This window comes from Pempheris klunzingeri, chromosome 1 (genome assembly GCF_042242105.1).
Source record: "Pempheris klunzingeri isolate RE-2024b chromosome 1, fPemKlu1.hap1, whole genome shotgun sequence".
In the NCBI taxonomy this organism is placed as follows: domain Eukaryota; kingdom Metazoa; phylum Chordata; class Actinopteri; order Acropomatiformes; family Pempheridae; genus Pempheris; species Pempheris klunzingeri.
The window spans coordinates 17,069,547-17,083,693 of NC_092012.1; the positions used below are offsets into that span (position 1 = coordinate 17,069,547).

At 39.3% G+C, this 14,147-nt stretch overlaps 1 protein-coding gene across 1 annotated transcript; it reads left to right on the plus strand.

The window, feature by feature from the left end:
* Positions 1–1,132: 1,132 nt before the first annotated feature.
* On the plus strand, positions 1,133–13,744 carry def8 (differentially expressed in FDCP 8 homolog). The gene is made up of 12 exons (XM_070838046.1): positions 1,133–1,246; positions 2,210–2,332; positions 5,081–5,175; positions 5,344–5,493; positions 8,991–9,132; positions 9,282–9,446; positions 9,540–9,667; positions 10,282–10,395; positions 10,738–10,818; positions 11,321–11,461; positions 11,694–11,803; positions 12,114–13,744. Exons 2-12 carry the CDS (start codon positions 2,224–2,226, stop codon positions 12,205–12,207), a joined length of 1,329 nt encoding a protein of 442 aa, XP_070694147.1. The 5' UTR covers positions 1,133–1,246; positions 2,210–2,223; the 3' UTR covers positions 12,208–13,744.
* Positions 13,745–14,147: the final 403 nt, after the last annotated feature.

Consider the following 14,147-nt stretch of genomic DNA (forward strand, 5'->3'; position numbering starts at 1 on the left):
AAATGATTTCATTAGCAAAGCCTGTGGTAAAGGAGAGGTAATGAAGCCATTCAGAACGCAGGTCAGTCTCAGATTGGTGTAGTTCACATCAGCCGGCTCTGCCCTCGCTGTTCCATAGACATCTAAGTCATAGATCATACATCAGACCATTTATAGATACTTTGCCTGCATAGAGAGTTTAAAATTTTCTGTCTATGTCAAATTGTCTCTGCAGTGTGTGTACACTGAAGATACAGCACGGCCATAAACCTAATTCACTATTATAGTCATTTTATGGAATTTCCATGAAACATGGCCTCATGCTGTATTTGCTGTGTTCATGTATATTGATGTGCTATTCTACAAACTATTTAGGTTGGTGACATCACCAGCCTAATTGATGTGACTAAGTAATTCTTCTTTAATAGGAATACATTTTGTATCATGTGTTACATTTCTTTGAATATACATTAGTAATAATGTGATCATTTGTCCAGGAATCCTGTTCTCCTGTTTTCCTTGTAATATGTGACCATCTTTTTATATAGAAGCTAAACAGTGTGGACTTTTCTTCCCTTAGCCATTTCAGACAGACAAAAAGCCACTTACATATCTGCAAAACTGTGGGCATTTTAGACACAGGTTCATTGTAATTAATGAGAAAATAATTTGATTGAGTCTGTTGAAACGCTGTGCCTTGAAATGTGATAAAAACTGATAGTATTACAAACTTTTATCATCAGTGCAATCTCTCATTCTATCAGTAGTTATTATTGGATGTTCTGGGGACAAGCTGTGATTCATTAGAGGAAAGAAAAGTCCTGTCATGTCACGTAGCCACATCCAAGGTGTTTTTTTTTATCTCAGGAAAGAGACGGAATGGATGGGTTTATTTTTTCAAAGTAAAAGCATCAAATATTACTTTCATATATGCTAGTGCAGCTTCATGTGATAAATTTAGACAAGGCACGGAATTATTATGTTTTTGTTTAATATTTCAATTAAGCGTAGGTATCTAACCCTGAATTTATTTATATAAATGGCACAATGTAATGCATGGTAGTCATATGGGATTATATTTTGAAAATACCAACCGGAACCTAGCCTTTAAACAGTGATGACTTGATGACGCTTTCTGCCTTGTGATGTTGCAGATGACAGAGACAAAACAACACGGGCGCAACTCTTCATTTTAACTACAAGCGTCCACCCAAACATAGATTACACGGCTGCCAATTCTTTGATGACAAATAAGCTCAACAACGGGGTAAGCTTCCGAGCAGAGCGAGCCGTTAAATTAGCTTTCATTAGCACCAAAACAGATGATTGGTTTGTTTTGAAAGCTAGCTTGCTAACGTCAACTAGCTAGGTTAACATTAGCCGGTTGTTGACATCTGTGTATTGATGCTGATGCGACCTTTCAAATGTTTGGTCGCATAGCTGTCAGTAAATATATTCAACCTCGTGTATGTTTAGCCGTAATGCTCGAAGCATAATCAAGGTTACCGCTTTGTGGAGGAGGACTGTCAGCAGCAGTGCTGATTGGTTGTAAATGCTGAGGTGAGGTTTAAGCTGTGCATACTACAGTTCCCAGACCCTGTCATGTTGCTCCATGTGTGGCAGCAGTTTGATAGATTTACATTTCTGCTTTCAGGATCGTTACGTAGAAGTGACTTCCTGCTAACCAGCAGCCTTTGCAGCCTGCTCAGTGGCAGTGTTGTCATTGTCCGTCCGAATAGAGCACATTGACTGATTTAATAATTTATGTAATAATACTACCCAATGTCTTTTGTTGAAGCTTATGTTGAGGTTTCCTATTATAATTTGCTTACTTCAGAATTATTGCAGACCACTTGCCATTGACAAGAAACCTCCATTAATTGTGTTTATAAAAATCAGTCCAGTATTTTAGTCATGCTGTTCATGTTTTTAAGAGCTGCAAACACCTTTCTAAACTTCTTGACATGACAATGCATTATTCATAATCTTATTATTTATAATCGAAGGGAATGCTACAATTGTATTATGTCTTCTGTGACTTGGTCTGAGAAAACAGCCCTGATGGTTTGGGAACTGAGCAGGAACACAAGGAACAATAAGCAATAAACATTATTTACTAGGCTTCTATTAAAAGATGTCCATGGTCCTCATTCCTGCCAAAAACACAGAAGAGGAGTTAATTAGTGTGTGTGTGTGTGTGTGTGACTGCAGTGTGTTTTGTCTTCCTTAGATGTAGCCAATGAAATGGAGTATGATGAGAGACTTGCACTTTTCCGCCAAACCCGCCTCAATCCCTTCGATCGTGGAGAGGAGGAAGATGGTTCCCACGGAGGCAAGACGCCCCCACAGCACGGTAAAGTCTGCAGAAGTTCTTCACACGCCAATCGTGACACAGCCACCTCAAGGGCAGAACGTAACCTCACTTAAAGGTTACTTTCACACCAAATCAGTGGATTAGTTCAAAGAAAAGAAACATTGTTGCTGGTAGACGTGAGTCTGTTTCATGTACACTCTAATTTATTACCAATGAACCAAGAGGTGTAAACATGAAGGCATATGGACATGACTTATTGGAGTCAAGACTTAAACTGAGTCTGATGTGTCATATGCTACATTTCACCACTAAAATACATGGCATAGGACTACAGCGTATCACAACTGTACAAGGGAAAATCCCAGAAATGTAATATTGACATGTAATGAAATGAGGATGAGAAAATTACACTTTTCAGATCCTATCTTGATGTTGCAAAATTTGACTTTGGCTGGGAAGCATGTGTAGTCTACTTTGGCAGGTTTATTATATCCCGTATGCTCTGAAAAGATGTGTGATTTAGTATTCTGTAAATAGACTTCCCTGCATGTGGTCTGTCATCAGATGGATAAAATACTTGTTTAGTTCTGTGAACATTAGGTTGAAAATAAAATATTTTATTGATCTGTGGGTGGAAAGGGGGTTCAGTAATCTGCCTAATCTATAGATTTCCTTGACATTTCCCTTACTAAACAGATGGGTACTGCAGTGGCTGTTCTCTGAGATCATAGTTTCTCTATTCTAAATGTCACATACTTGCAGATGTAAACTTGTTTTTCTTACAGTGCCAAATACAATGAGGCTGCTAGCTGCTGAGGTTATATCACTATGGTTCCCCCTCTGTGTGGAGCACTGACTCCCTCATGACACTGATTTTGACAATTTATTTCGTTCAACCATTTGTACACGTTGAGCTCTTTTCATGTAGCCTAGAACAGATCTTAATTCATAAAGAACAACCACACTGAGCTGCTGTGAGTAGCTCCAAGGAAGTGGACAGTGCTGTAGCTAAAGGAAGAGGAAATGAAACACTTAACACTTCCTGTATTTTAGGATTTGGGAATCATAGGATCAACGCAAGCCTGACAGACTGTTAGCTGAGCCGATTTCACTGGTGTCGTCTGTGTTTTTGTCCGCTTCGTTGTCCTCTCTCTGTCTGGCACTGAGAGGCAGAATTCACTCAACATGTTTTCTTTTGAGGTGTATGCAGGTAACAATGGCATTCTTACTTTTTCAGTAAGAGAGTAAGTTAATTAACATATGTGATTGGCATAGTTTTCATGTTTGTTTCATTTCCTCCTTCTTCTATTAGATTCTTCAGTTCAGTTTTGCTAGATTTTCACTTTTCAAAATTGAAATGTCAGTCATACTTATTAGCTTATAACTGTTGATATCTATCAGAGTGTCTTTTTAAGTGTTCATTCGACACAGATTTTATTTGGCATACTGACTTGGACTGAGTGTGTCCTAAATGTTGTGATCAATCTTTGCGTTTGGGGAGCTCCTGCTGGTATATTGCTTTGAGTCGTTCCTCAGTCTAATTCTAACTCTACACATGAGTTGGAAACAATAATCCTATGCAGTTCATTACAGCAGTCCAAAGAACAGCCTTGAAAATTGTCATGCAAGTATCAACACACCTCTGATACAGATTTAATAAAAACAGTAGTAATTTTAAGGTAGTATCTATTACAAGGTAATTTCATTGGATTACCTTAAACTGCCCACATGATGTCCTCTTGGAGGAATACTCATAATACAGTTATTCCCATTTTTTGTGTTATCTTGCTGTATTTTTATGTGTAAATGTTGCATCCAGTTTAAATTGCACTTATCAATATTTCACAGGGCTGTGGACACATCCACGTGCCCTGTCCAGCACCAAACAGCACACAGACACAGTTAGCGACTAGCTGCTCAACACACCGGAGCATTTAGCAGGTCAAGAGCCAGATGCGTCTCTCACAAGACCAAAACAGGGCTGATATAAATAAATGAATACTGGATGTACACTTGTGAGACGGCAGAAACATGTCTCCAGATGAATGCTAATGCTGCTCTGTGTCTGCTGGATATGTACATTGTCGTACATCTACTGTTAAACCTGCCATAACAACCTTGTAAGGTGACAAGTCAGAAGTTGTGTTGTAGCTTGTTTGGCTGCCCCCAAGTGGCCAAAGTACAAGATCTATGAATGTAGCTCTAAACAGCAAACCTGATCACTTACAGTACAGAAACCACATGCTCACCCCTTTTTTCATAATCACTCGGTGCATCTCTTTTGCAGTGTCTCCCTGTGAGTAGGCCTAATATCTTCACCACATTACAATATCATACAAGTATTAACTCTTATTAGATATTTGTAAATAATTGCGCATAGGCCCAATCTTACATGTACAGATCCACAGATGAAACACATTTTTGCAGCAGCAGTTGTCTCTATATCCAATGAGAACGTTAAATGATGTAGAAGCCTATTATGTGAATGATTACGTAACAGGTTGATTGTAAAGCAGCCACAGGGATCAGCACCGTCTTGTCAGATGACTTGGTTATACATTACCAGTGCTGAGAAGACAGTTACCTGCGATGCCTTCAGTTTTCTATTTCAAGCTTCTGTATCCTTCTTCTAGACTTCTTGACTGGTGAGTCGGTGTGCAGGGATTGCCTTGAGTGACCACAGTCATGTGTGTGAAATTAGCATGCATGACCAAGTGCATCTACCAGACTGTGGTGAGCATGCTTCCAAGAGGAACAGTGCTTTACGCCATGCTGCCTTCTTTTCAGAAACGAGGCCTGAGCTGTTCTCTGGGACCAGAACCCACAGTTCAGATCGGACCATGGATCTTGGTCTAGCTGAGGACCACTTCTCAAGGCCTATGGTCAGTAACACATTGTTTCTTCTGCATGCCTCAACTCAACATGATTTATGCCGCTAAATGAAACAGTTTCACATTGTAAAACTGGGAGTGTTTACATGTGCAACTTCCTGTTCTTCCTATTGTAACTGTATGTTTAGACTTGCTTTAGGTCTCGTTCATCTTTTACAGGGTTCATTTGTGGCGTCCGACATTGAGCAGCTGAAACTGGCCATAGAGGAGTGTAAAAAGCTGATCTTGGAGCTGCCAGAACATTCGGAGAGACAGAAGGACACTGTGGTGAAACTTATCCACCTTCGCCTCAAACTGCAGGAGCTTAAGGTCTGAAGTGAGGAATGAGTGGAGAAAGGGTTAACATGATGTCACTGTTGGTGCTGGCTCAGGGCTACAATCAGTAAATGTTAACTAATTCATAATTCGCTAATTTCATTTGCATGTTTTTCATTTTGTGGAATGCGCAGCTGTACAGAAATGCTTCCAGATAGAAATGCAGCATGAAAGCATGTCTTTTTTACTGTACACATTCCCCGAAATTAATGCTGCATTCAAGCATATTTGGAAAATATAGAATTTAGGAGTTAAGAATAACATAAAAGGTGCATTAGTTTAAAAGGGCAAATTAGATTATGTTATAGCTGGCCTGTAGCTAAGAAGCAATGCTTAAGGGTGGAGATCTGCGTCAGAGAAGTTATAGAGAAGATCGTAAGAAATCCTGTTGTGTGTTCGCAACACATTTCAAATAAAGGCTCTCTTCAGCCGTCATTGTATCACATGGCCCTGTATGTAAGAGCAAGCGTCGCAGACATTCCTGGAAACTGATGTAGCGACATATGTGCGAAGAAGCTTTAAGTTATAACTTTTATTTTGTTAAGAGGAATGAGTGGATTAATACTCAGCAATTAATATTTATCTTAAATAACAGGGAGCCTTTTGTTTGTCTTGAGGCACCACTCCTTTTGAAAAAATGAAACGGGCAGCGTTTTAATTCATTTAGTCTCTCATATTGAAGGCTGACTTGGTGCACAGCGACTATAATTTCATACACAAATCACATGACCATGCTCTTTATGAAAGGAGAAATGTATCGCACAACTACTAACTAATTAAAATACAAATACCTCTACTAAACTAGTAAACATACAGATAAGCCAATGAATAAATGGCACACACAAGTAACAACGACCAACAGATATCAAGGAAGTAGGCCACATGAATGAATGACTAAACAGAATGAGTAAAAACAAATGAATACAGTAAACCATGAATGAGTGAAAAATCTTCTGCAGGAGACCAAATACCAAATGAAGCCTGATATTTTAAGCAGATGTATTAATTAGTGAAAACACTGGATGAAAATGAAGTTAACAACTTTTATCTCTGTGATATTCATTGGAGGATTATTAATTACCTGAAGCAATTTAGATATTGGAACCCTATCTCGACTGAATGCTTCTTCTGTGAGCCTATTCTTAAATCGTCATAAACCCCAGATCATAAGAAGAGTATCGTTCACCTTGAGGTTTAGATGACAGGAGGGGAATTTGCTCCGGATCGAAACAAGGCGTCATGTTCCTTTCCGCTGCGGCCTGGTGGAGCTCCTGATATCACTGGGCCTTTTGTGAGCTCATGTGGTTCAGTAAAAGTTTCTTCAGCAGATACGGCTGAGCCACCCCGCGGCAAGGGGCGAAGGTGTCGCCATCACCTCAGGGTTAGTCAAAAGTTGAGAAAGTTCAGAGGGCGGCTGAAGAATTTCCTAACTACTTAACAATGTGTGTTATTTGTCTAATTCTTATATTTTTAGATGCATGTCACTCTAAACTTGCGACAGGCTCCAAACACTGCGCAGTGAAAGAATATTAATATAATATTACCCACTTAATATAAGTGGGTAATGGCCAGTATTAATTAAGGTTACATTTGTGAGTAAGGTGAAATCAGTGCATGTGTGGAGATTAGGGAGACACATAAATCAATTACATACCCAGTTTTTATACTACTGCAAAAAGCTCTTAGGATTGAACAGAACTGATTATCATGAATCAACTATCATTTCTAACCTCACATCCTTCTAACTCGGTGAGCTGGTGGATTTTAAAACTACACAATTCAAGTAATGAAAACTAATAGTATGCCAACAGATGTTTTCCAGTGGCAACGAGTTAATCTGTGGAATAGTTTAGAGGAAATGATAATGGGTAATACACCGAATGGATGAGTAAAAGAAAAGCAGAAGTACTTGATGGTCGAATCGCTTTTGGGAGGACTGTCTTTATCTCAGGAATGTGAGCTGAAGGGGCCATAAAATCCCCACTCACACGATCGCTGAACTCAGAACACAGAGATCTGACGCATTTTCAAATGACATCTTCTTTTAAGCTATGGTCAAAGTCATGATTTCATAAATGTATGTTCAAATTTGTTTTATTATCTACCAGAAGAGCCCAAACACACAGGATCGTTATCTCGATTTAAGAATGAAACTACAAGGTTCCTATTACCTAGAAACTAGGTTTCTATTGTTTAAGAATCAAAGCAGCGTCAGACAAACTTCAGTTTCAAATGATTAAACACGGCATATTGATTAATACATATTTTATTTCTGCAGGGCAAAGTTAGTGACTTTATTCTCGAGTTTTGAGTCTTTGAGTGAAAGCCAGAGTTTCTGATGTTGTCAGGTGATCTGTGGAAGAAGTTGTAAATGAACAAACTGGCTGAATCTGTCACCCAGGCGGGCACTCAACATTCCGCCGTGAGTCTCTACAGATCTGAAAAACAGATAAACGGTTATTTAGCTCTTCCATTTGTCTCTTCCTTGAGTTTTGACAGGGCCTGTTTGGTGACCCCAGAGATCATGAGAAACAAGGGGTTTCTGGGGAAGTTTCAGTTCTCTTTGAAAGTTTAGAATTCTTCATTATAGCCAGCCTTATCAAGCAAGATCCACAGTTTCTGTTTCTTATTTGAGTTTTTTTTAATTACTCAAAATATGGTATGACTTACGGTCTAGTGGCAGAACAATTCAGGACGTCTTGCAGGACAATCAAATAAACAAATCAATAAGAGTCCTGTAAAGATGTGAATGCATTTTATAGAACAGAGAATGTTAGTGATTTTGAGCTGTGTTTTTTGTGTACTGATTTATTTCCAATAGCCAGGCCAGCCTTAGTTTTTTGTGGCCCTAAGAGATTCTTCTTTAGGGCCACCTCCTCTCATCTTAATGGTGGCCTGCAGTCAGTGTGTCAGGGTGTGTACTGTAAGCTTACCAAAAATGTTAGAGCATAAATCATGGTAACAGCCATGCACAGAATGACCCTTTTTCATGAATTAGGCTGTTTTTGTTGAATGTCACTAAACGTACATTAGTTCAAGCAGCTGAGTGTCACAGACAGTGCTGTACACTTAAAGGAATTTTCCCAGAGCACTTTATGTGATATAATAATGTAACTGCATGTTTCGATTGCCATCTGATGCAAACTGAACAAGCAAGTTTTGTCTAGGCAAATGGAAAGTTGTCTTTGTTGCTCCAGGGGCGATCAGCGAGAACAGAAGGACTGTGAAAATACATAAATAGAAAGAAGTGCAGATATTGCATATTGCATATTTTTATTCTTTTCATTGAGTTTGTGTCAGATCACAATTTTCAGGCAAAATACACCCCGTAACACCTATGGTATAATATGTAAACTTAGTTTACGAGGTGAGAATGCCTCACTGTACACAAATTAGTATTGTGCACATATTTTGCAGTAATATAAACATACATGAACAGTCACTGCTGGTGGTGTTGATGAATTTCGTATTTGCACTTTGTCCCTTAACAGGACCCTGAGGAGGATGAGCCTAATCTGAGAATCCTCCTGGAGCACCGCTTTTCCAAGGAAAAGAGCAAGAGTGTGAAACAGACCTGTGACAAGTGTAGCGCTATCATCTGGGGCCTTATCCAGACTTGGTATACCTGCACAGGTGAGACGCACTATACTCACTATACAGTGTATCGGTCCCATGTAGCACGGTGGAGACATTTTAGTACCATAAAATATCCCCTTGTGTACTGAATAGGATGTTTTAATGGCACACAGGTTGTTCATGTGATTATCCCTCTCTTGTTTTAGGTTGCTATTATCGTTGCCATAGTAAGTGTATGAACATGATCACCAAGCCTTGTGTCAGGTCAAAGGTCAGCCACCAGTCCGAGTACGAGCTCAGCATCTGCCCTGAGATAGGACTGGACCGGCAAGACTACCGTTGTGCAGAATGTCGTACACCTATTTCACTGAGTGAGTACACATTTACTCCGTTGGTTAAGGTGTTTTAGATGTATTTGACTACATTGTTTAGTTTGACTGTACTGTTCCATATTTATCTTGAAGGGGGCGTGCCAAGTGAAGCCAGACAGTGTGATTACACAGGCCAGTATTACTGTAGCACATGCCACTGGAATGACACAGCCATCGTCCCAGCTCGTGTCATCCACAACTGGGAGTTTGAACCACGCAAGGTACCCTCAACAGCCACAAAAAAAATCTTCTTTTATCTATCAAACAAAGAGACTTCCTGTATCCCTCATTGAATTAGGATGTGAGTGATGTAGGTTTACTTACTGAAGCAGTTTTGCACGAGACTGACATCATACTGTCTGTTTTTGTCTGTCACTGTTGAAAGAGACTCAAATCTGCAACCGTACTTTCACTGCTAAACATCAAAATTACACAGAATTATATTACAGAAGCATCAAACAAACGTAGTCCGTTAAAGTCAGTTTTACCAGTCACGAGGACTGCTACACAGCCTTACTATGTCCTCTTTGGCTCTGGTGGAGCTTTTTCAAGTCTAATAAGATTTCTCAAGGGGACTCAGCTTAATGGTCAGTATGTTTAAACATCAATAACAGTAAATTAAATTCCCATCTCTGATAGAAATGCCTGTTTATAAAAGCCAATCGTCATCTGACCCAAGTTCAACCCAGGATTTCAGGTCAGAAGATGCACTTTGACCTATTCAGGCTGTCCACCAATGCAGGTTTAACCTCTGTAACTGTGTTGGTATGAAAGGGGGATTAAGAGTGTTCTTGTGGGCACGTTTCTGTGTTCTGACAGTTTGTCTCTCTTTCAGGTTTGTCGATCCTCTATGCGCTACTTGGCCCTGATGATTCCCCGCCCTGTGCTGAAGCTGAAAGAAATCAACCCGCTGCTATTTAACTTTGTGGAGGAACTGGTCGAGATCAGGGTAGGTAGCGTCACTTTTTCAGAGGGGATGGTGAAGAAACTGCTGAGTTAAGATACTTTTAGTGTAGAATAAATGAAATCCACAGTTCTGATTATCTGTGAGAGCTGTGTTCTCACATTTAGCCAGAAATCCCGTCTAAAGTGATTTAGCCTCGACACTTTCATTGTTGTTATGCCACAGCTGTTTTGTAACCCAATCCATCCTAACACTTTGCCACTATGTTTTGCGTCAGGTGCAGTTATGCTGAAAGTACTGTTAGCTCATGTGTTGAGATGGGAAATCAACTGCAACCCTGTGCTTTAAGTAAGATGTGTGTGTGTGTGTGTGTGTTTTCCTTTATAGAAACTCCGTCAAGATATCCTGTTGATGAAACCCTATTTCATTACCTGTAAGGAGGCCATGGAGGCTCGTCTGTTACTACAGGTCAGCGTTCCTTTACAATATCTATTGGCCACAAATGATGTTGACTTTGCGTGCTGCAGTTAAAGGGCCCTATACCGTACACTGGCATGGCATGATGACATGTGACTAACAATTGATGTGTTACAACAGCAACACCATGTGGTGGAAGTGGAAAGCTTATAGATAAAGGTTCTCAATGGACAATTGAGATACTATATGAGATATTAGTCTTTACAAATACTGTCAATTCTTGGTAGAAGTTTAGTATCAGATCAAATACTTTGCTATAATTTGTCTGTCTTTTATTTCAGAATTTGGAAATTGTTTGCAGCGATATTTGTAAATTTGCTAAAACAGCTTTCCAACACAAAAAAAGGTGTTTATTTTAGTGTTTGGTGGCATGTATGATCTCACACACTTATTTGAGATACCCTCAGCAAGGTTTGGTGTCATGTTACCAAATGTTTCACGATGCAATGACACATTTTCAGTGATAGTTTTCTTTTGTATTTGTGTTCCACAGCTACAAGATCGGCAGCACTTTGTGGAGAATGATGACATGTACTCGCTACAGGATTTGATTGACATCTCCAGTGGCAGACTCAGCTGTTCCCTCACTGAGATCCACACTACATTTGCAAAGCACATCAAACTGGACTGTGAGGTGAGCTCATCCATAAAGCACCATGAACAATACTAATGACTTCTCTTTGTTAGTAAGCATATTGCATCTTTTAGCATCCTCTATTAGTCAATGGGCACTTACTGACAGTTGCATTATTTGGTAAAGGAATAGATAATTAAAGGAATATATTACCCTCCTGAAACCCTGACTTTCTGCTCCACGTGTGTGTGTGTGTGTGTGTGTGTGTGTGTGTGCGTGTCTGTGCACGTAGCGTTGTCAGGCCAAAGGATTTGTGTGTGAGCTGTGTAAGGAGGGAGACATCCTGTTCCCTTTTGACAGTCACACCTCAGTCTGCCATGACTGCTCTGCTGTCTTCCACAGGTTAGTCGCCACCAACCAGTGCAAGCAAATTATGTTTGTTGGGAATTCAAAATGTATTTGTGAAAAAAATCCCAAAGACATCCTGTTATTGGGCTAATCTAGTCAAAGATAACCAGTTAACATACCTTTGTCCTGCATATGCAAAAATAACAAAAGCAGCTCATCCCACTCAACATACTATAGATAGCAAAACGGTACAATTACCCAAACACTGAAATAACCCTTTAAAAAGAAAAACAACACATTACCCAAATGGACACCATGACGTTATGTACAAAATAATGTTGGTGTTCGTTGATTGTCTCTTTAGAGATTGTTACTACGACAACTCCACAACTTGTCCACGATGTGCCCGAATGACTGAACGCAAGCAGGACGACGTGTCAGATGTGAAAGACGCGTAACTGTGGACAGCACCACCTCATGTTACTGGATGTTGCACTTTTCCTCATGTCGTGCTCTACTCGATCAACAAGGTCCGATAGAAGACTAGCTTTCCGTCTTTGTCTTTGGTTTGTTTTGTGCGTTTGTTTTTACTGTAGTGTCTTTATCCTCCTGTGCACTACGTAATGAAGCAGGGCACTTAGAAACCCATCTGGAAATGAATATATATATATTTTTATCAAACTTTTTAATTCATACTGAAATTGGATGTACTGAACACTGTGTATGTGTGTCTGCGTGAGTGATTGTCATTAGTGTGTGTGTGTGTCTGCTTGTATAAATGTACAAAATAAATGCCCTATAGAGAGAAGCCACCTCATCAGGGGGTGATTATGCATGCAGGAGTTATATATTAACTGTCGCAAGCCTCTGCTGCATTAACCCATACTGCCAACTTTCCTGAATGCTTAACTTTATGGTTTCCATATACAAATTAGGATTTTGAATTTTAAGTATTGTAACCACAACTTACAAAGATAAATATCAAAATTATATAAACCAGAGGTTTGCCTTTCAGCTTTCAACTGTATTAAAATCCAGTAAACATGTTCGAAAGCTAAATGACTTTATTGGGTCATATAACTTAGTATAATGTGCATAGTTTAATTAGTTTACAATAATGTATTAATTAAGCCAGTTTGACTGATTATGTGATCATAACATCACTGTAACTCTTTTCCCCCTTTATACACATTTTCCATAATCAGTTCCAACCCTGGTTATCTCACAAGCACTGTCCCTACAGCAGTCCATACACGTGCTCCACTTGTGCTAAAAGCCCATTTTCTTTTCAATACAATAATCTGCATTCCATTTTCAATTTACTTTGAAGTATAAGCCTGCTTTGAATCTGTTAATTGTCAATTAGCCACCTTGGATACTGGAAAAAATTATAAGGCTTGCAATTGCTTGACAAGAAAGGTTGTGTGTATATATATATATAGAATCATCAAAACCATAATTTGAAAGATAAATACATATATTGGCAGCAGATATATAATCAAAGCATGAAGTGCTTGTACATTTTCCTGTAAGGAGAATTGTTTAATTGAAAACGAAAAGGAATATGAAGTTAAATGTGCTTTCCTTTTTTTTAAAAACTGTGAAATCGTTGTGGGCAGTTTGATCTGTGTTTAATCTGGTTCAGTTCAGTGCGGTGTGTAGCAAATAGATGTGAATACTCATCAACATTGTGTGCCTAAGATTGTCAGGTTACATAAAGCTGTTATTCAAATGTCTTAACACACTTACCATCATGTTAATGGTTTCAGTCTTAAAATACCTACAGCACACAAAGATGTTAAGTGACACCTTTGGTAATGTGTAAATGTTCATCTAAAGTATTTGTTTTAAAATAAGGACATTTGGCTGTGTTATCTTTCAGCATGATGTACTGGGTTTTTTTTTGTTTTGTTTTTTCAAACTAATGGACAGACGAGGTGCCTGTATATGCCATGCTCTGTTTTAAAACATGTGGAGTAGTGCATGAATAAAGTAATGAACTGCATTAAAGCTGCAGCGTTGTGTTCAAATGAAGTTCAACTTTCATCTGCCTTAACTATCCATCCATTAGCCACACCGTTTATCCTTAAGGGTCAGCGCTGATACTGGCTGAGAGGCACGGGACCCTGTCACAGGGCTGACACATATTCAGTCACACTCACCAATTAACCTGACCTACATGTGTTTGGACTGTGGGAGGAAGTCAGAGTACCTGGAGAGAACACACACAAGCATGGGGAGAACAAGCAAACCCCAAACAGTGAGGCCCTGATTAATTAATCCACAATTTCTGTCATTCTCACTGAATATTTGACTAATAATGGAGACAAATATTTACTTCTGAGATAGACGTTTATATATGTTTTCTTCCCCCCGCTGGTTATATAGGCTGGCCAAA